The sequence below is a fragment of the Acinonyx jubatus genome, chromosome A1 (assembly GCF_027475565.1).
Source record: "Acinonyx jubatus isolate Ajub_Pintada_27869175 chromosome A1, VMU_Ajub_asm_v1.0, whole genome shotgun sequence".
Classification (NCBI taxonomy): Eukaryota; Metazoa; Chordata; class Mammalia; order Carnivora; family Felidae; genus Acinonyx; species Acinonyx jubatus.
In genome coordinates this window covers 7760800-7787674 of record NC_069380.1, presented here as the reverse complement: position 1 = coordinate 7787674, position 26875 = coordinate 7760800, and the positions used below count along the sequence as shown (strand labels likewise).

At 45.5% G+C, this 26875-nt stretch overlaps 2 protein-coding genes and 1 long non-coding RNA gene across 8 annotated transcripts in view; 1 reads left to right on the top strand and 2 right to left on the bottom strand.

The window, feature by feature from the left end:
* Positions 1–16245, top strand: part of FLT1 (fms related receptor tyrosine kinase 1) — a 174591-nt gene extending 158346 nt beyond the window's left edge. For both annotated transcript variants that reach the window (XM_053212052.1, XM_027064615.2), the window contains exons 27-31: positions 4281–4386; positions 4651–4793; positions 7250–7334; positions 9499–9593; positions 13145–16245. In XM_053212052.1, the coding sequence (XP_053068027.1) occupies positions 4281–4386; positions 4651–4793; positions 7250–7334; positions 9499–9593; positions 13145–13346 (631 nt within the window). In that variant the 3' untranslated portion in view covers positions 13347–16245. The remainder of the gene's footprint in view (positions 1–4280; positions 4387–4650; positions 4794–7249; positions 7335–9498; positions 9594–13144) is intronic.
* LOC106985537 (uncharacterized) lies at positions 4785–12068 on the bottom strand. The gene is made up of 3 exons (XR_001431924.3): positions 10870–12068; positions 9220–9336; positions 4785–5313 (listed from the first exon to the last, which is right to left on the bottom strand). It is a non-coding gene; the product is annotated as an uncharacterized LOC106985537 (long non-coding RNA).
* Positions 16246–22160: 5915 nt separating the features above from the next.
* PAN3 (poly(A) specific ribonuclease subunit PAN3) overlaps positions 22161–26875 on the bottom strand; it is a 129952-nt gene continuing 125237 nt past the window's right edge. For all 5 annotated transcript variants that reach the window (XM_027064610.2, XM_027064611.2, XM_027064613.2 and 2 more), the window contains one exon: positions 22161–25128. In XM_027064610.2, coding sequence (XP_026920411.1) covers positions 24988–25128 — 141 coding nt within the window. In that variant the 3' untranslated portion in view covers positions 22161–24987. The remainder of the gene's footprint in view (positions 25129–26875) is intronic.

Sequence of the window (26875 nt, the reverse complement as noted above, 5' to 3'; positions counted from 1 at the left end):
GGCCCACAGTTTCATCTGAAATTCGCAGAAACCTTGAGGGGCAGACAGGCAGATGTTATCCTCTGAATTTGATGAGTAATGAAGCTAATCCTCTCAGAAGTGATTTGTCCTCTGTCAACCAGGTAGCAGAGGAGACGTTTAGAAGCCAGTCTTGTGAACTGATTTCCCTGGCTCACGGGACTGTTAAATGAGAAAGATACCCCACATGCCTTAGAAAAGAGGTTTCTCTAATATGTCCACTGATGCTTTGAATATTTCCACTTTTCATATGATCTCATAATCACAAGACTGGTTCTCCATTACTAACCATAATCATAATTGCAGCCAGTATTAGGTAACGTCTAATATTTATTAACTAAGTAGTTATTTAGTGCTCAAGTGCCAGGCCCTGTTTTAAGTGTCTTTTAACATATATTAACTTACCTGATGCTCGTAACAACCCTCAACGTAGGCACAACTATTATCTCCAACTTACGGATAAGAAAACCAAGGCACGGAACATCTAAATGGTTAGCCACACTGCCAAGGAGGCAGTCTGAGCCCAGAGCCACAAACCTGCAGGGTCTAATGTCTGTCCAGATTCTGGTTCAAAGTGACCCTAGAGGGACAAAGTCCTATCAGCTTTGGACTGAAAACCCCCTTGGACTTGATCAAAGCTTCAAGTCTTGACAGGAGTCCCTCCCGGGTGGCACTTATAGCCCACGCGGCCTGTAGAGAAAAGGACGGCTCTCCGATGACGGGGTGTTTTAGAAACTCTGAAAGGCAGCAGCTTTGTGAAATGTTTGCTGGGCAGGCTAGACTTCCAGCCTCCAGCCACTCTCCAGCATTTTGAGAGCTGATGTAATTTCCTTCTTGTGGGAGGCCCAGGTGGGGGACAGAGTGCAGCCCTCGGAACAGGCTTCTGTGACCTGAACTTGGCCTCAAGTGGCGTGCACTTGGGAGCTTGGGTGAGAGCTTGAGAAGGAAGCCCTTCCCCCAGCTGGTTTCAAGAAGGGCTCTTGGGTTGGGTGCAACTGGTGTCTCTTTATTAAACCTGTTTACTTAGTGATGGAAACCGTTCGACGCGGAGTGGCTGGTCCCTCGCCCAGGGCCTGTTGAATCAGATGTCTTTCAATAAGGAAATAAGCAAGGAATGTTTCCAATTTTTTTTTTTAATTTTTCTTTGGTGTTCGCTGAGACGATTTGCATTGGATTTTAGGCAAGAGGAGCGGAAACTAGAAATCAGAAACCAAGAATCAGAATAAAACAGCAAGTAGTTTGTAGGTGGTCCCTTTTGCTAGTTTCGGCGGAGAGGACCAGGGGAGAGTCCTCGCGGCAGCTCGCTCAGCGGTGAAAGGATGCTTTGCGGTGGGGGGGGGGGGGGGGGGGGGTGTGCAGGGGCCCTGCATGACTGCACACCCTCTACTCTCAGGAACCACCCCTTCCCCCCTTCTATTTCAAAGCCTTTCTTGCTTTGCCTACCTTTTATAGACGATCTGTGTATGTATTTAACATCCTTCCAACAGCCTCCGAGATTGTTTATTGCTAGAAATTGCTTTGGATGATTAGGCTCCAGTGTGGGAAGGTGGGAGGGAGCAGGCCAGGGTTCGTCACAGCCAATGCAGGTAAACGTTTGTGCACCCGTCTCAGTAAATTAGTGGAATGTGTCGACTTAAAGGGAGATCGTACAAGACTGCAGACTGTCTTAGGCTACTTCAGACCTTTGGCCACTAGCAGGCTGACCCGGGTTGCCGGAAAGGAGCAAGTGCCTTTGAGTCCTCACTCTGAGGCTGCCGGTCAGGGATAGTTAGGGACGCTGGGCACTGCGGCCCTCTCCTAGGTCTCCCAGAGAGAAGGGACAGTGGCCCAGAGTTAGAGAGCCTGTGTTCCCGTCCTCACTCCCAGTCTCCTGTGTGTCTGCAAAGCGAGCCTCAGGAGGTCGACATTGGCCTTCACAGCTCTTGGGACCAGTTGACCCCCCACCGCACCCCCTAGGACTTAGGTAGAATAGATACAGTGGATGACATACATGGGTGGGAGAGAGCCAGAATCATCTTCTGAGTACAGTCTTGACCCATCAGTTTGGACAAAGGCAGGAGAATTTGCAATTCAGACAAGACATCTTTGTGAGGGTCTTTGTCCCTTAATCAAAGGGTCTTTGAGGGTCTTTGTCCCTTAATCAAAGACCTGGGAGATCTACTTGCTGGGTACGGAGAAAGTAACCTCAGCTCCACCATCCAAGTATTAGCACAGCTTGCTTTTGAAGCCCAGTACCCACGGAGGGTGTCTGATGACCGCATGGGGTCACTACTCCCCTGGGCACCTAAAGAGCCACACGCACCCGGACCGCAGTGTCTTGCCTCTCAGAATTGTTTTCGCTGACTGGGATTCTTGCCGTTAAGGCTTTGGCCAACACTGAAAGACAAGGGTACAAGACGGTCCCGTGGAGTCATTATTTCCTAGATGGAAACCCTGCCATTGATTGAGAGGTGTCTGGGACGGCTTCCTTTCGGATTTCGGTTCTAGGAAGAGCCGTGCTTCTTCCAAGTAACTGGTGTGTTTTTAACTTTTGGCTTGCGTGAATCACGTCCTCGATTATTCCTTCTTTTCACCAGCTGCCTGGAAGCTTGGAGCGCTGCCTCTCTCCAGCTACTCAGAGGCAGGACATAAATTCTGTGGTATCAGCATTGCCTGTAGTTTTTTGCCTTTTGTCTGATTTTCCCGTCCTCCTGATCGCGTTCTTTTCTCTTTTCGTGACCTGCCTATACTCCTACTGTCTGTGTTGGCCACCTCACGTATACTTTGAAACCAAAGAAGGATATCCCAGCTGGGAGAGGCTGGTGCAGACTGAAAGCGCATGTCTAAGAGGCGGCAGCGTGGGGGGTTCTCAGGCTTTTCCCAGGAACCCCCAGGTCCCAGCACTACAAGGAGTATCTGCAAGATGATTAAGAATTCATGGAAGGAAGCCTTGCTGTCTCGGGTGACTTCCTTATCAGTACTGGAGCGCTTATATGCCAGGCTCTGAGCTAGGTGACGGGGGTTGAGATGTGGTCCCTGCCCACATAGCGCCAACAGCCGGGTTCTGATCCAGTTCCAAATTCCGAGCATATTCAGCTTTTGATCCAACTTGGTCAGAGCCCTCTCTGGCCCAGATGACAGCAAACTTCCCTTGAGGAGAGCAGAGCACCCAAGGAGCATAAATGTGTAAGCCAGTCTGTGCAGGGTGCTCTTTTGTGTGTTTTCCAGGGACGGGGGCAGGCAGGGACCTGTATCCTCTCGACGCGGCCCAGAGAAGGGCCCAGTTACTTTTACATCTCAAAGGTCAGAGGAGAAGAATCATAGAGGAACCCTGTTGACATTTAAACCCCAGGACACGATTTGGTTTCTGTAATATTAAGACAGACGTTTCCCGACCTGTACCCAGTGCCCTGAGAAGCGTGGGAGGCCAGTTTGTAATGGCTGCTTTGAAATGCTGGGGTTGGCGGGGTGAGGTGAGGGGGGATCCTCCACATGGAAGCAACCTGCTTGCAGCCCAAGGGACTCCTCATACTTGACACAGACTGTCACCCTTTGGAGGTGGCATGAGTCTCGTATGCAGCGCCTTCTCAACCAGTCTCCGCTGCTGAGCTCAGTAATGGAACTGGGGGGCCCTAGACCTACTACATCCTTATTAAGCAGCCCAAGCCAGGGGCGCCTGGGTGGCTCAGTTGGTTAATAAGCCTCTGGCTTCAGTCTAGGTCATGATCTCACCGTTCCTGAGTTCAAACCCTACATCAGGCTCTGTGCTGACGGCTCAGAGCCTGGAGCCTGCTTCAGATTCTGTCTCCCTCTCTCTCTGCTCCTCCCTCGCTCACACACACTCTCTCTCTCTCTCTCTCTTTAAACATTAAAAAAAAAATTTTTTTTAAGAAGGTCAAGCCAATGTCTTAAGAAATATAATATATACATTTTCTTTCCAGTACCTCTGCTCTATTCAAGAAGAGCTTATGTCTTCCCCTCTGCAGAGACCTCAAGCCCTCCAAAAAACTTGGGTGGTGACAGGATCTGGAGGGCGGGGTTTGTTAGTCTGCCTTTCTAGACACGTTTCCCACCACCGGTAGGACCCTGGCCCAAACAGCCTGGGCGGGGGGTGGGGGAAGGGGTGCTGCAGGCCCAAATCCAAAAGTGAGGGCAAGGATCATAAGCCACAAGAAGCAGAACCGTTATCTGTAGGACGACACCCATCACATCGCTGATGTGTGGGGCAGTCTACACCATCACCACTGCTCTCCAGCTATTTCTACTGTGCTTTCCCTCAACAGCTATCAGATCATGTTGGACTGCTGGCACAAAGACCCAAAAGAAAGGCCAAGATTTGCAGAACTTGTGGAAAAACTAGGCGATTTGCTCCAGGCAAATGTACAACAGGTAAAGCTAACCTAATCTAGAATATCAGAAGATATTCTGATACGCCTTTGAATGTAAGTCAAGGGGGGAGGTATTTTATTTGTTGTCTTAAGAGCGGTTAATAGCTGAGATCAGAAGCTAAAAAATAAATGTGTGTGCACGCAGAAGTATCTTCCCCAAACGCAAGAAAAATTGTGGACATGACATAGTGGAAGCTGGTATGTTGCACAGAAATAGGCTGAAATAGAAATCTGTACAATTAAAGCTCTGTCTTTGGTATTTTAGGATGGTAAAGACTATATCCCACTAAATGCCATACTGACAGGAAATAGCGGGTTTTCATACTCGTCTCGTGCCTTCTCTGATGACTTCTTCAAGGAAGATATTTCAGCTCCACAGTTTAATTCAGGAAGTTCTGATAATGTCAGGTAAGATTTCTTTCCTTCCTCAGCTTTACCTTATAAAATTTTCAGACAGAAAAAAAAGCTCACCTCCCAAATTCAAACACAGTTAACATTTTGCCCTATTTTGTCTCTGCGCATATACTCTGCATGTATGTGGTTCTTTTTGCCCAACTGTTTGAAAGAGAGCTTCGGGCGTTATAACGTTCTACCCTAAATCTTGTAAGATCTTTCTCCTGTTACATCAAAATTATCACACACAGAAAAAAAATGGTAGTTTTGTTTTTCAATGTTTATTTTTGAGACAGAGACAGAGTATGAGCAGGGGAGGGGCAGAGAGAGAGGGAGACAGAGAATCAGAAGCAGGCTCCAGGCTCTGAGCTGTCAGCACAGAGCCCAAAGTAGGGCTCAAACCCACGAACCATGAGATCATGACCTGAGCCGAAGTCAGACACTTAACCAATTGAGCTATCCAGGCGTCCCTTGATAGTGTCTTAATATTATTAAATATTCAGGTTTCCGTAAGTTCCCCAAATGTCTTTTATACCTTAAGAAAAAACAAAAAACAAATCAGGATCCAATCAAGAAGAGCACATTGCATTTTCTTTACTCTTATTAAAAAAAAAAAATTTTTTATGTTTATTTATTTTTGAGAGAGAGAGAGTGTGTGTGTGAGCAAGCGAGGGGCAGAGAGAAAGGGAGACACAGACTCTGAAGCAGGCTCCAGGCTCTGAGCAGTCAGCACAGAGCCCGACGTGGGGCTCGAACCCACGAACTGTGGGATCATGACCTGAGCTGAAGTCAGACACTTAACCGACTGAGCCACCCAGGTGCCCCTCCTGGCTCTAATTTAGAATAATCTTACATCTTTTTTTTCCCCAAAGACTTTTTTTTTTTTTTTTCCATGAGACCTTAGATAAAATAATTTGTTTTTCTTACCAGATACACTAACATACCATTCATTACTGTAGAGGAAAATTGGAGAAGGGACAAGGGAAAATGTATGGATTCAGTGTCTCCACTGGGTGCTGGGCAGGGATCAGCTCTTCAGTACTAACGATTATACGTGTGTCAACACGTCATTACCAGTGGCTCTGTGTGTATCCCACATCAATGCCAACAGTCATATACGAATCAGACATCGCTACTAATGGTTACGTGTGCATCATACACATTCAGCACTGATGCTGTGCGTGGTCTGGGACTGTGCTGGGCTCTTTGTACAAAGCATCAATTCCTTTAGTGCTCAAAACAATACTATACGGTAGATATTATTATTACTGTTACACAAATGGGGCCCTTAAGGCTCCATGGAAGATAGCGTGCCAAAACTGTGTGCCTAGAAAGTGGCAGAATAGAGTCTGTGACCCAGGTATTTTAACACTGCGTCCTTGTTTCTATGCAGTTAGGACTATGTTTAGGGTGTTTAAGACTATCCTATGGGCCTTCTAGTGTCTTCATCTGCAGTAGGCACAACCCCAGAGCTTTGACCTCAGTTCAGCCAAACTGGGCAGGTGACCAGGGGAGGCCTAGCTAAGGGTTGGGCCGGTCTGAAAAGACTGACAGCCATCTGTGACAGGCCGAGAAGTCCAGTGACCAGCCCCGATTTGTGGTAATGGGTTACGTGTGGGTGGCACTGCTCCCTCTCCGTGACCAGCCCAACAGGCTGCAACAAATGAATCACCCATTCCTTTTTAAAGACAAGAAAACTAGGTCAGACCGAACACATTCGCAGTAGCTGATTGTGTCAGAGATGAAGGAGGGAAGCTGTCAAAGTTGTTTGAGCCCTTTCAGGGGGTTGCTCAGCCTCCGACCAATGAAGCGCTCATCTAGAAATCGGGCCTTGCAGATGGTGACAGGGTTTCAGACTGAGAAACTCCGTCAGTAGGTGAACTTGCCCAAGGAAGGGCCAGATGGTGGAGATCTCTGCCAGCCTTCCTAGTGGGTCATCAACAACAGGTCAGGAGGTAGTCATAGGGAAAACACATAGTTACAACCCATTTTTCCCAGTGTGTAATCCCAGAACAGAATATACAAGGCTAGCCATTAAATCAGCTGTGTGGCCTGGAGAGGTCATTTCATTGGTCTCCTCACATCCTTGGAGAAGTAGGCAGCTACACATTATCAAGTCACCCCCCTTCGCTGGGCATCATTTCTCTCCTCTGTAAGATACGGCGTTTAGACCACGAGATGACTCGGGTTTCTTCTGGGCCTGACATTTCCCCAGTTCCACAAGGGACTACAGGCCTAACCACTACTGAGTCTCTCCAGGGTCCCTATGGGATTTTGCTCAAAACTGTGCAGTGTGGATTGACAGCCGTAGGGGGGGACGTGGCCACCACTGTCAGGATTCCCAGGAGAACACAGCAGGAAAGTTCCAGTACTCTGGTTCATCTCAGCTGGGAGACAGTGCCCATAGTCCCCCGACTAATAAAAACTAGATGCATTTTCCTATGTTGATTATCCTTCTGCTTCTTCCTCAGATATGTAAATGCTTTCAATTTCTTGAGCTTGGAGAGAATCAAAACCTTTGAAGAACTTTCGCCAAATGCCACCTCGATCTTTGATGTAAGTGATGGGATTAGCCTACTTAGTGCACTATGGCAGGACCCTTTGCCAGACTCTTACCCAAACACAAGCTCCAGTAACCTGCTGGCTCCCAGTTCATAGGGGTCAGTAATGAGTGGCTCAGACAACAATTTTAGGGGACAAGACTTAGCCAAACGGAGCTGATGTGAAAACAGGTAATTCTGTAGTTTGACAGTGACCTAGAATTCACTCCAGGGTCCAAGTCCTCACCTGGTCATAATTTAGTCCCTTGGGTCACAGTTTAGTCAATAACTCCATGGTGGGTTTCTAAGCTTCTTAGCTATCAATGATGGAACCCTGTTTTCAGATTAATGGAGGAATCCAAAGCCGTGAGTAGCTGGGTCTTCCTGATCTAACAGAAAGCTCTCTCATAAGAGTAGCCTACCTCGGCCTTACGTCCCTTCCCACTAGGGTTCTAGAGGCTGAATAGCCATGTTCCTCCCCAGCCACGATGGGAGAAGTGATCCGGAACAACCTGGCAAACCCAAGGCCCCACCCAGCTTGTACTTGGAAGCTCTGGGCCTTGAGGTTGCGAGAGTAAGGGGAGGCGAGGGAGAACCGGGCAAGAGTACACTTTGCTTCAAGACCCTTACACTCAAAGTGATCTCCAGGCCAGGTAAGCACGGGTGCCACTAAACGGGCTAGGAATGCGGAATCTCAGGACCCACCCACACTCCCAGAGTCAGACTTCGCACTGTCACAAAGTCCCCAGGGGACGGATGTGAACAGTGAAGTTTGAGAAGCAGGGGTGATGCCCACGTGCCATAAAGGGCCTGGAAGACCCGCCATGGTGTGAAGGTGATGGCCACAAACCCAGTGGCCTGGAGATTAAAAAGCACCAAAAGCTTCTCAAACGCACTAGATAAAGAGGAGAAAGTGGTCGAAACATTTAAAAACATGACAAATAAGTCATACAAAAGTAGCTGGAAATTTTGTTTTTCTGCTTTGGTTTTAAGTGCTAGGAAACGACACTGAGCAAAACACAGAAGACTTCTCTCAACCTTAACCCCCCCACCGGGATTCAGTGGGGACTGCAAGCTCCTTGGCTTGCTTAGGCTTGTCTACTGATGATCAAGGACACAAACACAACCCAAGGGAGACTCAAGGGTGGCAGGAACAAAGAGTCCACTCACTGGGAATGCTCTGTTAGCACAGTAAGGAACACCTGCCTGAAACCCGATGCTAAGGATGAACCAACGAGAAAATGGAATGTTGAAGGGTGCCTGGGGGCGCTCAGTTGGTTGAGCGCCGAACTTCGGCTCAGGTCATGATCTCACGGTTTGTGAGTTTGAGCCCCACGTCGGGCTCTCCACTCTCAGCCTGTTTCGGATCCTCCGTCCCCTCTCTGGCTGTCCTTCCCCACACCTTGTGCTCTCTCTCTCAAAAGCAAATAAAACATTTAAAAAGTCAGTTAAAAAACATGGAATTGTGCTGGAAACCGTGACAGCTGAGGGTCTGACAATTCCATAGGAGTCCTAAGAAAAGAAACGGATGTTTCAACCATGTCTTCATAATTCCTTGGTTGTTGTTGTTCGTTTTTGTTTTGTTTTGTTTTTTTCTTGAGAGAGAGAGAGTGTGAGCAGGGGAGGGAGAGAAAGATCTCAAGCAGGCTGCAAGCTCAGTGCAAAGCCCGACATGGGGTGTGATCCCACAACCCTGGGGTCATGACCTGAGCCCAAATCAAGAGTCAGATGCTTAACGGAGCCACCCAGACGCTCCAATTTCTCAGAATGTTTTGTGTGGTGCACCTTTTTGTGCGGCCACCAGAGAACAGCATGCCCGTAGATGATAGTCATCTGCCAAAATTCGTTTTAGTGCATGAAGGCAACGATTTGCATAAAAGTTTACTATAAAAAATGCTCACCTGTTACTTGCAGCTTTCCCTTGCGCTTAAATGCATTTCCTTCCCCTTCGGGGAACAAGGGCCTCCAAGTCACTGGGAATAACAGGCGTTGCTTGCGACAAAATGTAGATTTGCCCCCTATGGAGAAAATGCTTTGTCTTAATAGGCAGGTGAGGACAGAGCTTGGGGTGACTTTGAGTGCGCAGCCAAGTATTGTCCCCCCCCCCCCAACTCAGCGTGGCCCCCTCTGGGTGAGGCAAGAAGTGTAACCCTTTTTCCTCCACCCCCCACCCCCAACAGGATTACCAGATGGACAGTGGCTCTCTGCTGGCCTCCCCCTTGCTGAAGCGCTTCACCTGGGCTGAGAGCAAACCCAAGGCCTCACTGAAGATTGAGTAAGGAAATTGGGTGGGTGGGGGGGTCTTTTCTATGATCAATCGATGGAGGGGTGTGAAGGAAGATGCTGGGGAAAATGTAATGGGGACGTTTGAGGGCTACTTGCCTCCCTGAACTACAGTGTCCAGGCATTGCAGAAAAGCACTATTTTCCCCCCCTCAGAAGGGCAAGAAGGAGGGTATAAAATCAGGGCCATGAGCACCAGAGCAGAGAAGGAAGCCTGGGATTTAAGAAGTGAAAACATGCAGAAAACTCCCAACAGAGACAGGCAGTCCAAACGCGTGAGGCACAGTGACTCAGTTGGAAGGAGCCTGACATGCCCACCTGTGAACAGTGCCTAAGTCAGATGGAGACGTGCTCGTCGGGGCGGGGAGGGGAGCTAGCCTACGATCACAGCCTCGGCTGGCAAAATCTGTACAGGAAGCGTCACAGCCCTGTTTTCCAGTAGTAAGACATGCCATCCCGAGACACCAACCCTTCCAAACGAAAGCTTGTTTCCTGTTGGATCCTGGCATTCCATCCCTACAGTGGCCGTCGGCAAGTACCGTTGGAATTACTTAGGCTCCGGCTTTTTATTCCACTGGCCCCGCTGTCACTTCAGCTTCTCTGTGCTCGTCTCCACCTGGGAAGAGCACCGGACAGGCAAACTATCCATCAGGGATTCCTTCCTTCCCGCGTTCAAATGCCTGCCCTGTCTACCCCAAAGTCAAGAACCTGACCGTCTGTTCTTCGGGAGCCACACACAAAACAGCTACTCAACCCGGCCACTGCAGTATAAGAGCAGCCATCAACGACGTATAAACAAGGAGATGTGGCTGTGTTCCAATCACCTGTACTTACAAAAACAGGTAGCCGTGGCCAATGAGCACAAGAAAAGATGCTTAAGGTCACGGGTCATCAGGAAAATGCAAATCAGCTTCACCCCCCACTAGGATGGGTAGAACCAAAACGTTGGAGGTGATGAAAGTCTTGTGCGTTGCTGGTGGGGATGTAAAACGGTCTGGCCGTTCTTAATCAAAAAGGTTAATTGGAGTTACTCTGTGACTCAGCAGTTGCCCTCCTTAGGTACACACCCACCCAACAGAAGGAAAACTTAACGTTCACGCGAAAACTTGTACACAAATGTTCGTAGCAGCATCGTTCATAATGACCCAAAGTAAAAGCAAGCCAAATGTCCTTCAGTTGCTGGATAAAATGCAGTAGACTCATACGACCGAGTATTATTTGCCAATAAAAAAGTACGAGGTACGGATACAGGCTACAACGTGGACAAACCTTGAAAACGTTGTTAAGTGAACGAAGCCAGTCACCGCCGACCACATGCGGTAGGCTTCCATTCACATGAAACGCCGGGCGCGGGCAGATCTGTGGAAAGAAAGTAGACCCGTGGTTGTCTAGGGCTGGGGGTGGGAAGTGTGGGAGAAGGACAATTGGCTATGCTAATGGGTATGGGTTTTGGGGGATGACAATGGCCTGAAATCAATTGTGTTGATGGTTGCACCATCTATGAATATACTAAAAACCATTCGGCTGGACCCTTTATTTTTTTTAATGTTTATTTTTGAGAGACAGAGACAGAGCGCAAGAGGGGAGGGGGAGAGAGAGGGAGACACAGAATCGGAAGCAGGCTCCAGGCTCTGAGCTGTCGGCACAGAGCCCGACACAGGGCTCGAACTCACGAACCATGAGATCTTGACCTGAGATGAAATTAGATGCATAACCAACTGAGCAACCCAGGCGCCCCTCAGCTGGACACTTTAAACAGTGAACTGTATCTCAATAAAGCTGCTTAAAAACAAAACAGAGCATGCAGGTGACCAGCCCACAGGTTGTAGTTTGCTGATCTTGATCTAAGTCAAAAGATCGCTCCAAATGCCTCTCTGAGTGATATAAATCCAAAGGGTAGGAACATGGCCGGGCAAACATCTGCATAGTTTCCTTTTAACAGAAGCACAATGATGATCCCAGAGTGGAGTCCCCTCAGAGGGTAACAGATTAGGGGACCCTCACAAAGAATAAGTATACACAGGAGGAAAGGAAGCAGGATACCACAACTTTTGTTTCCTACTTTGGAACACTTACCTAGATCTTCGTGAAGGAAAACTATTGCACCCTCCAGAGATTAAAAATATAGATGATCCATGTTGGGGAGCCTGGGTGGCTCAGTCGCTTCAGGATCCAACTCTGGGTTTCAGCTCAGGGCATGATCTCATGGTTTGTGAGTTCAAACCCTGAATCGGACAGCACGGAGCCTGCTTGGGCTTCTCTCTGTCTCTCTCAAAATAAAAAAAAATTTTAAAACGAAAATGCTGGACGTGTTAGTCCAGAACCAACCTAACTGTGGTGGCGCGTCAGGTTTCCTCATTCTCATCCCAGCTATTAAGGAACAAACGTGAGGGCTCCCGGGTGGCTCAGTGGGTTAAGCATCTGACTTTGGCTCAGGTCATGATCTTACGGTTCGTGAGTTTGAGTCCTGCTTCAATGAGCCCTGCTCCTCTCTCTGCCCCCACCCTCTCTCCCCTGCAGGCTTACTCGCATCCTCTCTCAACAAACGAACACGAATGGACAAGAGAAGCTTTTCTTTCTTGTTTATCTATCTTATGCTGGGTGCAAAATACAGAACCAGAAGCAAGTTTCTCCTTTGAGCCTTGCTAGTGACATAGAGTCCCATAACTTAAAAGCTTTCTAGAACACAAACATGATGGGGAGACAACCGCACTAACCTTTTTGTATGAAGCTCTATTCATTTCTTGATGCTGTTGTAACACGCAATCACAAACTTAGTGGCTTAAAGCGAGAGAAACGTACTCTCTTGTAGTTCTGGAGGCCAGAAGCCCCAAATCAAGGTACTGGCAGAGCCACGATCCCTCTGGAAGGCCGAGGGAGAATCCATTCTTCACTTTTCCCAGCTCCTGGTGTCTCTGGGCATTCCGTGGCTCGTGGCCACGTGTCTCGGCTCCACCTTCAACCCCCCCCCCCCCCGCCACCGCCTTCTGCGTGTGGCTGTGCATCTCCATCATCCTCTCTTACAAGGACACACGTGGTTGTGCTCAGGGTCCGCCTGGATAATGCAGGCTAAGTTCCTCTTCCGCAGATCCTCAGCTCCACCACCTCTCTCACCCTGGAAGAGAATATTCAGTCCTTTGCCATCTCAAGTGCCATTCACAGGTTCCAGGGATTCTGGAGGCGGGAGCATTTTTCAGCCCACGATGGTGGCTAACTGGTCTAAGGACGGGGGAGGGCCACGTGTGTCCTGGAGGGATTTTTCCACCCGAGATGACGGATTTGCGGCATCTGGTCACACGGTCTGCCGCCCCCCCGGCCAGTGGAAGACGTCATTCTGCCGAGTGCCACCGAGCTGGGAGTAGAGGGGCAGCGTGCAGCTTTAGGACAGAGGGCATCTGCCCGGAGGTGGGGATGGGGCTCAATAACCGCCAGCTGTAGAACAGCCATGAGCAAATGACCCGACGGGAGAGAGCGGACAGACATCAGTGTTTGTTTCCAAGAAATCAATTTTGTGCATTTGTTTTCTTTTCTTTCCTTTCTTTAGCTTGAGAGTAACCAGTAAAAGTAAGGAGTCGGGGCTTTCTGACCTCACGCGGCCTACTGTCTGCCATCCCAGGTGTGGCTACACCAGCAAAGGCAGGCGCAGGTTCACATACGACAACTCCGAGCTGGAGAAGAAGATTTCGTCCTGTTCTCCTCCTCCAGACTACAACTCGGTGGTCCTATATTCCACCCCGCCTGTCTAAGAGTTCGACACGTAGCCTTATTTCTAGAACCACACGAGTATTTATACCCCCTGAAAACTAGCTTTTGCCAGTAGGACACATACATACATGTACACCTTTACCTTTCCACAGGAGCAAGCTGCCTTTTGTGATTTTTTTTTTAATAAGTGCTTCTTTTTCTTTTTGACTAACAAGAATGTAACCCCAGATAGAGTAATAGCGATAAGAACAGAACACCACTGGTAAAGCCTCACGTTAATTCAGTGTGTTAGAGAGACCCTTACTTCCAAGCCCAGTGACTTACCTGCTCCTGCCCCCGAGACCGCAGGGCGTTCAGTGATTCAGGAGATGCACCGATCACGCGAGGCAGCATGGACTCCACGGGGCCAGCCACCAGCACCCTGGAACCGGGAGGCAAGGAGCCGTAAGCCGGCCCGTGCAGTGTCTCTGGGGTCCTCTAGCAGATGCAACTTCCGGGGAAGGAGGAGGAGAAGGGAGAAAGGAAGAAGCGAGCAAGGAGGACAAAAGCACTGGAGAGAATTGGCGCCATCCTGTATGGGGAGGGAGTAGGTGAGGGCTGTCCCCCATGACACTGCAATGGCTTCCGGACACGGACCAAACCCGGTCCACACTGAGAACCCACCTTGGGGAGCAGACAGGACAGAGACACGAGGGGACATTTTCTGGATTCCGGCGGGCAAGTAAAGGACAAGCAATTTTTTTCTTTTTGGCAACTACAAATTTTAAAACGTTAGCTATGGGACTGGATCTATGCCCATTCCCACATATGGCACATTTTAAAATTTCTAGCAACGGAGCGTGGTGCTCAGATCTGAGCCCGGACTGCAGGCCCCTCTAGCAATATACACTGAAAACTCACCCTGAGCTCGGCTGGCTCCACGGGCACCATGGCCTTGCACTTAGATTGCTCAGAGTAAGCTCACTGGAACGGGTTTGGTCTGTTAGGGTTACCTGTGGGGCTTTAAGCCACATTTTAAAAAATGTTGTCAGATTCTATTTTGAGTATTAATATATAATCAAGACACTTTTTTTTTTTTTTTTACACTAACCTGTTTTGTCCAGTTAGTTATAAACGGAAGCTGAGGAGGATGAAAACAAAAGAGTCCTGCGGAGGGTTTCCTCTGTACCAAAACCAGGATAGGTGGAGCGAAAGCGGGATGAGCACAGTAAAAACCCCACCTCTTTACCACCCAAACCAACTCGCGGGAACAGTTGGGGCCCAAAGGAGAGGAAGCCAGTCATGTTTCCTTTTTCATGGGGATTCTACAACCTCATGCTGGTCTACTGGAAAGATGTGGAAGAGTATTAACCAATGTTTATTAAGCACTTTATGCTCCTGGAGAAGAAAGGTGATATGTAATTTATGCAAGATACTTTTAGAATTGGGACTCAGGATATTAGTTATTGAGCCATCAATAGGAGAAAAGCCTCTCTTCATCTGCTTTGGCCCTTGCCTTGGGTCTGAGAATGATGGAAATAGGGAGACAGGGTACAAAGGGGTGCCTACTCTTCAGGGTTTGAAGACCCTGGAACTCTCAGCAGGCTCTGATGCTGTGTATTTAGGACGTATGTACCTTCTAAAGCCAGTCAAAGCTGGACAGGTTCAGTGAATTGCTGCCTCTGGTAGAGGCGAGTGTGCTTCCCTTTACGGCAAGCAACTTAACTCTAGAACCTGAAATATAACAGGAGAGTCTTTACTTCCTTCCCTGGGTGTCACATTCCTGTGTCAAGGTTCTTAGTCTAAAGAGACGGGACAGTCAGCACAACCCAAAAGGAAGGAAGCAGGTGCTCCAGTGGGGATTCTGCTGGGAAGCGTCTGGCCAGCAGAGAAGTGAGGCAGGCCTCTCCACCAGGACCCCAGGCCAGACAAAATCAGGCCAGGGCCAGAAGAGGGGAAAAGCTTTGTTCTCCCTCGTCTTCATGTGCACAAAAAGCACCTGTGACAGTCGGTGATAGTATCAATCAGGTAACCAGAAGGAGGTTCAACAGGGAAAAGAAAAGAAGACCTCAATCAGCTTTGCCGATTTTTCATATCCGATAAGGATCCAGCAATGAGTGAAAACAAAAACCTTAACTATACGTACAGTATCTTAATTTTGATAACCTAATTAATTCTTAATTGTTCAAAGACCCTAGTGATATCATCTTTCCAAAAGAAAAAAAAATCTTCAGAATTTATGTTAATTCAGCTGCTTCAAAGACTCAGGTTTAGAGCCTACGTGAGTCCATTGGTCAAGATGGTTCCATCTAGAGTGTTAACACAGAAAGGAAAATGGAAGCTCGCAGTCACGAGTCCACCCAGTTGCAACGTGCTTGCCACAGACTGGTTCTTTAGCCAGCACTGGATGTTAAACACTAAAAACTGAGACACTCATTAACCCATGGTATTACTAGAACCATTTGGCATTTATGACAAACATAGTTGGCACAATCCTTTCAGGATTTGTGAGAGCATGTATGTGGAGCAGTGTGGGTGGAACGGGACTGAAACCATATGGAAGTCTGTATCTAGTTAAGTCTAAGAAGCGATGCTCAGACCTTGGTTTTAGCTCGTGAAACAAATTTGTCCAAACCCTGAAAAAAATGTTATGCAGGTCTTCTAGCTGTGCCTGGTTTCCCAGCCCGTAAAGAATGTCAAACACGAACAGATACTTGCCAGTCCCTTTTCACTGCAAAAGGAGCGCAACTTGGACTGACAGTGGTAGTAACTGTATGTGTATATACGTGTGTGTGTGTTGTGCGCGACTATTTAAGGAAACTGGAATTTTAAAGTTACTTTTATACAAACAAGAATATATGCTGCAGATATAAGTAAGACTTAATTTGGTCCTACATCTCTAGTCACCATGAATGTATTTTGTATGCTATCTTCATACAATAAAATTAACTTCTGAAAACATCTACCTGTTTTCTCCAATTTGCTTATACGTGAGAAAAAAAGGTGGGGGGGGGGGGGTCACAGGTTTTTCCTTGGGGGTGGAGGGCCGGTGTCCTGGGGGATCTCCTTAAATACCCGTAGTGAAACACAGCACAAGGAAAATCCAGCAAGCCCTCTGAAGAGAGGAGCAGAGTTTTCTCTCAGTACCACAAGATGCTGCTCTAAACCATCAGGGTGCTGTAAACAGTAAATCAAAACCACAAACCAGGCACATCGCCCAGAAAACAAAACACTAAAATGAATACAATTAGAAGTGAAATGTACAGACCGAGTACAAGCACTGGCTGCAGATGGAGGTACCCTCAATGAAAGAAGAGGCGGGTTTTCCCCAACACTAATTTTCAGCTAAGAAACGATTACCATAATTACAGGATGTGTGTGCGCGCGCGTCTGTGTGTATATTAGAGGTCGTACGCAGGAAACCATACAGAATAATTAGGCAGAAGCCTGAGACACGAGAGCTTCCCTAAGAAAAGTACACTAGCCACATACTGTTTTCTGTGAATTACGTCGTCGACACAATCATCACCAACAGACATGGAGTAAGTGACCAACAAATTGTCCTCGTAAGTGGTCATACCGTCACCTTCCTGAAAACACCATGCAGAAACTAGATTGGAGTCATATGTGGGAAAACAGGTCTACTTTTTTGGGGACAAAGGCAAGAAAAAGAAAAAAGAAAAAACGACTCCCCCCGGGTAAATTTGTGGTTAACCGAAGAGGGCACACGGCGTTTCATCTTCGTGAATCAGAAATCCTTTAAAAATAGTATCGGTTTTCATAACATAAGAGTAAAGTCACTCATTTAAGCACATGATTTGAAGAATGCTCGAGGAATTGGTTCAGAAATTTTCTCATGACTCTGGAAACATGTTACAGGACATTTGGGAATTGTTTTTTTTCCCTTTTCTCCAGCAGAAGGATCTCCCAGTAAGGTTTATCGGACTCCTCAGTGTTAAACATACTACCAGACTTCTGGGTTTCACAGGCCAGGAAATTTTACAAAAATATCCTGGGTTCCAACGCAGGGATGACTAACCTTCTATTTTCTCAACGAAGGATATTTTAAGGGAGAAAAACACAAAACCAAAACAACCAGAGGCCACAAATACCCTGTTCCTTGAGCTGGGTGTGGTACACAGGTGTGTTCACTTTGTGATAATTCATGGAACTATGAACTTATTTGCAAGCTTGTGTGTATGTGCGTACTATTCTTCGATACAAGATTATTAAAAGGAAAAAAAAACATTTAATGCCACAGTTTTCACAGATGACCAATTTAAGAGAGTATGGGCTTCCTCTCAGACGAAAATATATTAACTTCATGTGCCAGCAACTAGTCTAAGTGCTTTGAGGAATAAAACTCAATTTCCAAAGCAATCCAATGTGATTGGTACTCTTAGTTATACCCGCATCAATGGGAAGACTCAATGAAGTAACCCAAAGAGCACTTCAAAATCTCACCATCACATCTACCACCGGCCTGCACCTGTAGTCACATGCTCTGCCTTCCTTTCTGGATGGTCAATCCAAAACCTGTCCTGGCACGCCTGGATTCCAGCAATTCACTGCTCCCTCACCCCCCATCAATGTGTCCCTCTCCCATCAGATCACACAAACGTGCTATTACCCCTCCCATGTTACAAAAACAAACAAACAAAACCTTTCATCCCTACTTGCCTCTTCAGCCACCGCCCCATTTCTTTATTCTTTACAGCAAAATTCCTTGATGTAGTTGGTCTCCATTTCCGAGTTCACCCCCTCAAGTACTCTGAAACCCACTCAAACCTGGCTTTCAGTGTTACTCACTGAAACCGCTTTTGATAAGGTTACCAGGGACGAGTGACCTGCAAATTGCTAAATGCAACAGCCAATTTTCAGTCTCAATCTTTGTTGACTCATCAATTTGACCCTTATTCTTGAAAATACCTTTTTGACTCCAGGACATCAAACATTTTTCTTCCTATTTCACTGGTCATTTCCATCCCTCTTAACTACTCTTCTCTCTTCTCTGACCTTTGAACACTGACTGTTCCAATTACCCCAGGGTTCTGTCCTTGGACCTCTTTTCCTCTCCGGTTATACTAACTCCCTTCATGATCTCAACCAAGTTCAGGGCTTTAAATGACATCTGCATAATGACTTGCAAACTACACATACAGAGCAGATCTCTCCAAACTCACTTGTATGCCAATATTAAATTGAGCATCTCTTAGGCTGCGGCAGACCGTGTTTGCCAAAAATAGTGGCGACCACAATCTCCCATCTCACATGACCTTTGGCAACATGCCCTTGCCACTTCCCCATCGAATTCTTCTCCCCTACAATCAGACAAGCCTTTGTGACTCACTTGCGACCAACAGAATGTGGCAGAAGTGACACTGCACGGCCCCGAGGCCCAATCAGAAAAGATCGTGCCCTTTCCACCCGAGGCTCCTGGTACACTCATTGTCCAAAAGCTCCCGCTAGAGACCCAGTGGCCGTGACTGGAGAAGCCTGAGCCACATGGTGGGCCCACGTGTAGGTGCTTCCACGGACAGTCGCCAGCTGAGGCCAGCCTTTAAGTCATTCAGTCTGGGTGCCAGATCGGAACGATTTCAGCCCCCAACCACTGAAATTTTCCCAGCAGAGGCCCCAAACATAATGGAATAGAGAGAGATAAGCCATCCCAGCTGTGCCCTGTCCAAATTCCTAACCCACAGAATTCCTGAGAATAACAAAACGGTTGTTGTGTTAGGCCATTAAGTCTGGAGTCACTCATTAAAAACAGCCAGTAGCCACAACAAATGCGTAGTAAACATCTTAAACTGAACAGGTCAGACCAAACTCCCAATTGTCTTTCCTCGCTCCTGTGTCCTTCTTGCCCACCCTCCAAACACACCCTTTTCCAGAACGCTCTCTTCCAATTTAATAGAATCCTCCGTCCTGCCCAGCAGAGGGTCAAAATCGGAACAGTGACTCTGACTTCTTTTAGCACTCCATATCCAATAACTGGGACATCCTTTTGGCTCAGTCTTTAAAACATATTCAGAATCAGGCACGTGGGTGGCTCAGTCGGTTAAGCGTCCCACTCTTGATTTCGGCTCAGGTGTTGATTTCAATTTGTGACATCGCGCCCCGTGTTCAGCTCTGCGCTGACAGGATGGAGCCTGCTTGGGATTCTCTGTCTCCTTCTCTCTGCTTCTCCCCTGCTGACCCTGTCTCTAAAAATAAATAAATAAACTTAAAGAATAAAAAGAGGGACGCCTGAGTGGCTCAGTCGGTTGAGCGTCCGACTTCAGCTCAGGTCATGATCTCACAGTCTGTGAGTTCGAGCCCCGTGCGGGCTCTGTGCTGACAGCTCAGAGCCTGGAGCCTGCTTCGGATTCTGCGTCACACAGCCCCTCCCCGCCACCGTCCCTGCCCCGCTTGCACTCTTTCTCTGAAAAAATAAACATTTTAAAAAATAATAAGTTAAATATATTCAGAATCCAGTCACTTCGTGCCACCTCTACCGCCCGAGTCCAAACCCCATCATCTTTCACTTGAAATATCACGAGGGCTTCCTAACTAGTAACCAAAGTGATCCTTTTTAACTGTACCAGGTTATTCTCCTCACAACCTTTCTTCTCTTTTCCATGTAAGCACCAACATGGTCTTACAATGCTCTACAAAGCACTACCCCCTTCCCCATTACCTGATTTCACTTCCTACTTAGTCCCATTGGCCCTTACTCTTACTCCAGTCACATTGGCCTCCTTGCCATTCCTCAGATATGCCTGGCACATTCTCTGACCTGGAATTCTTCTCCTTCCCATATCCACATGGCTGGCTCCTTGCTCAAATACCACCTTCTCCGTAAGACCTACTACCCAGATCATCCGATCTGAAATTCTAGCACCACCACATTCCCCACATCGAGAGTTGCAAGATTAGACAAACACAGGATAACCAATTAAACTTGAATTTCACACAAATAACTTTTTAAGACAAACATGTCCCATGTAATACTTGAGACCCACTTAACGCTAAAAAAGAAACGACCTGTGGTTTACCTGAAATTCAAATCCAGCTCCGTGTTCTGTATTTTTGTGCGCTCAATCTGGCAACCCTACCCACGTCCTTTACTCTACTCTGTTTCCATAGCCATTGTTACCTCTTAACGTTCTACACGTACTTTGTCCTCTTCCTGCTAGAATGGAAGCTCTGTAGGAACAGAAAGATTGGTCTGTCATGGTCAGAGTTGTTCTGTTGATTCCTCTAGGGCAGTGCCTGCCATAGAACAGGCATTTGGTAAATATTTCATGAATGAGCGAATCCAATTCATTCACTGCACTGAGCGGGATGTCAGAACCTTGTTCTGGCAAGCTGGTTTCTTAACCGCCACGCGTACTGTTTTCAACGAATTTTAAGGACATGAGTTTTAAAGGTCTTTCTTCACTGCCCCTCTTGCCCCAAACTCGTACAGAAGGACATTTTACAGACACCTTGTGCACCTGCGAAAGGTAGGAAAGGGGAAACACCGGTTTTTGACCATTCAGAGCACAGGACGTGAAAACAACAGAGCCATTTTATCCCCATTGAACAGATGTAACACTGGCCTAGCTTACGCAATATTTTAATGTGTTTCATGTTTTCTCTCAAGAAATCTAAATCTAAAAGATCCCCCCAAAACATCCTCCATCCTAGGCAGACTGGTCTCCCTTCTTCCCCATGAACCTACAGTGGTCATTTTGATTTGCCACCGAATCCACTGGGTTTTTTTCTTTTTCAAGACCCTTCTACACTTATTCTCGCTCTTCTCCGAATTTCTAAAAGCAACTCACTAGTTCCTGCAGCTAAAAATAAACCCTCCTTCCTCTTTAAGTACCCCTCAATTAGGTCTCCAGTCCCTTATCACTTTCTATTCTGTTTTTCAACTTTTCACTTCAATACAGTACAGGAAATAACCACAATAAACACTAAGTACTCAGATTCAACAAATATTAATGTTTCTGCCATTAAAAAAAATCTACCTTCGGGGTGCCTGGGTGGCTCAGTGGGTTAAGCGTCCAGCTTCGGCTCAGGTCGCGATCTCGCTATGCTATTCCTGAGTTGGAGCCCGGGGTCAGGCTCTGTGCTCAGGCCAGGCCTGGAGCCTGTTTCAGATTCTGCGTCTCCCTCTCTCTCTGCCCCTCTCCCGCTAGCACTCTTGTCTGTCTGTCTCGCTCTCAAAAATAAACAAACATTAGGGGCGCCTGCGTGGCGCAGTCGGTTAGGCGTCCGACTTCAGCCAGGTCACGATCTCGCGGTCCGTGAGTTCGAGCCCCACGTCAGGCTCTGGGCTGATGGCTCGCGGAGCCTGGAGCCTGTTTCCGATTCTGTGTCTCCCTCTCTCTCTGCCCCTCCCCCGTTCATGCTCTGTCTCTCTCTGTCCCACAAATAAATAAAAGACGTTGAAAAAAAAAAAATTAAAATAAATAAATAAATAAATAAACAAACATTAAAAAAATATTTTTAAAAAGAAAAAAAAAAAACAAAAACGAACCTACCTCATAGTCTGAATAATGTTTCTGGAGGACTTGGGGGGAAGGGTACTCTTCACCTATATAGTAAATTACCCAAGTACTGAATCAGAGGCTAGCCATATCTTCTTCCAAAACTACACTGTAAGCCATGTGTTATATAGAAATGTTTGGGTAGAACTATGTACTTTATAAATAGCAAGTTCTGGTGTCTGCATTCTCAGTACCCAAAATAGATCCAAGTAGGCATTGAGCGGATATCTGGTAAACTAATGAATAAACCTGCCACCAACAATTCCTCCAAACACACAGGAAATGTTCGGCCTTTTAAATCCTGGACATAAGACAAACTTAACCTCGTGAAATGAACTGGTACCCCCCAAAAGGACAAACTTCTCTGTAATTCTTTATTAAAAATATTGCTGTACACATAGAGACTGAAAACAGGATTAAAGATGAATAACCCATATTGGGGTCATGACATTAGAACTTAACATACTGGTGCTTTTAGGGAAGTTGTTGACATCCAAACCACAGAACCAAGGTCAAAAGCAAAATACAAAGGTACCCTCAAAAATATTTACAATGAAGTAAATACACTAACAGAATTTAAAATAGGTACAAAAAATTGAAATGACCAACGTTACATGATTTCAAGGGTTGTCCTTTCTGTGCTTTGATCTGTCATAACAGGAAGGTGTGGGAAGTTTGTATCCTTAATTTGACTACTCTCAGATATTACAATCTTCCTATGAATTAAAAAGACTAACTTTTAGACAACCTCTTAAGTGGAATTACACTATGGAAAAGAGGGCTCCCCCAAAAAACACCTAAGCAGAACTAATAAGAGTTCTACTGGAAACCATTCCCAATAAAAACTAAATGAAAAATAAATATAAAACAAAGCTTAAAAAAAAGATGTATTACCTGACACCAACTGTTTTCTGGCCGACAATATTTACTCATGAAAACAGATCAGCTGTCCACCTTTATATTCAAGCCAAGTCCTGAGGTTACTAGGGGCTGAAGCAAACTAGCACTTAGGATGCAAACATTCTTGGGTTTGTGATTTGAACCTGCCTTGCAGAGGGAAGTTTGCTGGTCGATACAGGATGAGAAATTCAAGCCCTATTTTACCCCTGCCCTTCCTTATTAGCTTTCACAAAACATTGGTCCACAAATTAAATTTTCAAAAAGTTCCCAGACCCCAAAACTAAAATAGATGATCCCCTTTCATTTTCAAAGAAAACAATATTGGAAAAAATCTCCAGCCCGCTTATAAATTAAGCATTTCATATTTCTTCTAGAATACAAGTAGTTCTTTTTTGTACAAAAGAATCACAATATGATTTGTCAAAAAACATATAAAAAGACAGCTGCTCTTCCTCAAATACATGAGCTAATGATAAAAGACTTTTGCATGTTAATGTCTCCAAGTTCTGGTTCCTTTTACATAAAAAAAGAACATTATGGTGGCAAATGTTAATTATCCTTTGAACAGTGAACATTACGTTCTCGTAAAATCCATCCAGATCAAATGCAGTAATTGATTTTCTTTTGAACTCAACAACTGATGCTACCCAACGTGGACTCAGACACACTTGTTAAAATGTGGAAAGCATGTCTTTAGTCTTCAAAGCTTTCAGGTGAAGAGAGGTGTTTTTTTCTTGATGCAAATCTCAAGGCAGAGAAAATCATTTTAAAGCTTATAAAAAGTGGACAGAGAAATATTAAAAACTTCTCTGAAAACTACAAATATGAGCAATTATTAAAATTGAAGACCGTAACATCAGTTGCAAGTACTTGAAGTCTTTCCTGACCTTCTGAGTTTCCACGTTTTCTTCATAGTTGCATGGTGAGCACCCGGTGCTAGTTAAACATTCAGTGCTGGGAAAGGAGACAGAGTCTTCATTACTGTGTTTTTGTGAAAGAAAACTCCTATGTATTTGGCAGTCTTCAGTATCAAAGAGTAGGTGTGTCATTAACTAGAAATTCCACGAATACCCAAGTTTGGCAACAACTGCACGTCCAAATATTAAGAAAGTTAAGAGGAGGAACATTCCAAACTTTTGAGATTGACTTATTCAGGAATATCCCACATAGTGAAGTTATTATCAAAAGTACTATTACTTTGGGCTAAGCAGTGACTGCAAAGGCACAGCAGATTGTTATCCCTCCAGATTCAGGCTGTAAAACTTCAGAAAGCTCTCAATGCCAGACCACTGCTGTGTTTCGTTCACCTTCCGAACAGTGTCTCTGTGTCTGTATCCAGTGTAAAGTACCATAATAAAGCTGTGGTTCCAAGAACAGAACTTTATACAAAAAAAGCAAACTGGAAATAATCTAAAGCAATATACTCCTGAACTTCAGGCCTTGAACGCAATTGACCTTTTTTCCCATTAAAAAAAAAAAAAAAAAAAAAAAGTTGCGTAAATGTTAAGTATGTCTGACGAGCAGGGAAACACCTTTTTAAGAAAAGACTCTGGATGAATCTGGAGCCCAGGGCTGTGTGTGCTCCTGTGCGTAAGTTCCTGTGTATCCAATCCTTAGTCATAAAGGATTTAAGTCTACTAATAGGGGAGTTCGTATCCCACAATCCACTGGTCTCTCTTTTGTCTGTTCTTAAAAACAAAAAACAAAAACCCAAAAATCTCCACTTGAACTAACAGCGGTGGCATACAGAGCTTCATCCAATACTCTTACAAGGATTATACACCATACGGTGCTTCTGTGAAACCATTTACCTGGTCCATTACGTCCGTCAGGGCAACCCATCCCCCAAAGAGCAAATTCTGCAACCCTCAGTGACAAAAATGCTGCCCATCGTTGTTTCCCAAAAATGTCCTTGCAAACAGTTTCCCTTAATAAGTAAGTATACAATGTGGCACAAGTTCCAAGATCAGAAAAAAGTCTTTAAAAAATTAAAATTAGTGCATATACAAGTGGAAAAACACAACAGCTGGAACGCCATCCACCTGGTGGCGCTCCTTGATCTAAAGTATTCTTCACAGATCCGGCCCCCATGGCAGCCACAGCTCTAGGCCAAGTGGGACATTCTTCCTTTCGAGTAGCAGTGTACCTGACTGAAGTGCAAGCAGCCTGCTCATCTCCTGTCGGGTTTCCCAAAGGTGGAAGGAGAGGATGAGACCAGTTCAGCTGGAGTGCAATTTGCTATCGGGTAAGGTCCTCAGCCGTGTCCCGCGTGCTTTTTCAGCCAATACTACAACTGCCCATTCGCAGCTGCAATCAGTTCCTGGAAAGTGTTTTCAAAGCAGCGCTTTAAGTCACTGTAAGTCACCACAAGTACGCTCTTCTCGTCTCTGGAAATGAGGCTTATTTTTTCTGGCACGCCAGCATCTAACTGAAACAGACGGAGACACAAAATACGAAGTTCATACCAGGCAGGCGACAGTCCACTTTATCTATTTTAGGACAACTTTTGCCACACTGACAAATATTTTAAAAATTTCTGTGCTGTTCCCTTCTAGACACACACGCTCGTCAGTGTGCTTCTCCACTGGGATGTTTTTTAAGCAGTCCTGTGTTTCCACCTGGCTTCCATACTTCATACTTGTTTGCATTATATTCCATCATTTAATTATTCCCCCAATACTTTCCCCGTTTTTGTCGTTCTGTTTTGTTTTGTAAAGTAAGCTCCACGCCCAATGTGGGGCTTGAACTCATGACCCAGAGATCAAGAGCCACATGCTCTACCAACCAGGCCAGCCAGGTGCCCCAATATATTCCAGCTTTTTGGCACGACGAATTCTAGTGCGACGAACCCACTCGTCTACTTAATTTTTTTTTTCTTCCGTGGAATTACTTCCTTAGGAGAAATACTTACAAATATCAACAATGAGCCAAAAAGTACAAATAATTTTATAGCTGAACCCATAGGGCTAAACTGCTTTCCAAAGTATCAGAAACCACTGATTTATGAGTTGTACCAATTTACAAGCAGCTCCATATCAAATGCACGCCTTGATATTTTTATTTACATTTTCAGGTATTACCAGATGTTTTCATACATTTACGTATGTTACTTCCACTTGTGGGAATGCCAGTTTATGCTCTTTACCCATTTATCTGTCAAGATTTGGTAGTAATACTTTAATGAGATCTTTATAAAGCATTTATACTAATCCTTAGTCCATCAAATAAATTACCTTGTTAGGTTTTCCCTTTTTTGGGTTAGTTTTCAATGTACAATTTCCTTCCTTTTCACTAATTCATTCATTAAAATGTTTACAAGTTACTAATTCTGAACGTTCAAACTTTCAAATCCCTTTACCAGCTTAATTTGTTGTAATCCCCACCAAAATACGCTATGTAAAATTTTAATTTTTAGATCACCAATATGGCCATCCATGCTTTTTAATTTGTTACACTCTTCCCAAACTTAGAAAATTACCACATTTTCAGATTTGGGATAAATTTTATTTACTCCTAGTTATTTTATGAAGTCAAACAGAATTTTCAAGTTTTTAATTATCCTCACATTCATTAAATAATCTTCACTTCAGATACCTATCTGTCCATGGCTTGATTTCACAGGATCTAGCTGTCAGTTTAACTAGCGCTACGTATTTTTAATTACTGGTGCTCTGATACATGGATACCATTTTCTAAACTCTGGTAGAATTATTCTCCACTCATTGCTTTTAAGAAAAATGTTTTCCCCTTAAGGGAAAGGGCAAACAAATACATGTCATACTAGATTAGTTCAATGGTACATTCAGTTTGTTCTGTCTTAATGTCGATTATTGACAACACTCTCTTTAAAGGGTTTTAAGGAAATTCAAACAAGGCAAAGGAGTGCTTAACAAAAACCACATTCTCCCTGAACAGTTATAGCACACTGAACACGAACAATTCTACACCATGTGCCATGAGGCACTTTCTCCTCTAGTAGTTGTAATTTAGGGACAGTTTAGACCAGGGGTCAGCAAATAAACTGACCAGCGGTCAGTTTCCATAACGATGGCCAGACAGTAAATGCCTTAAATTTCAGGGCCGCATACAGTCTCTGTCACATATTCTTTTTAGTTTTGCTTCTGCTATTTGTTTTCAGTCTTTTGAAAATGTAAAAAAAATTAACTTGCAGGCGC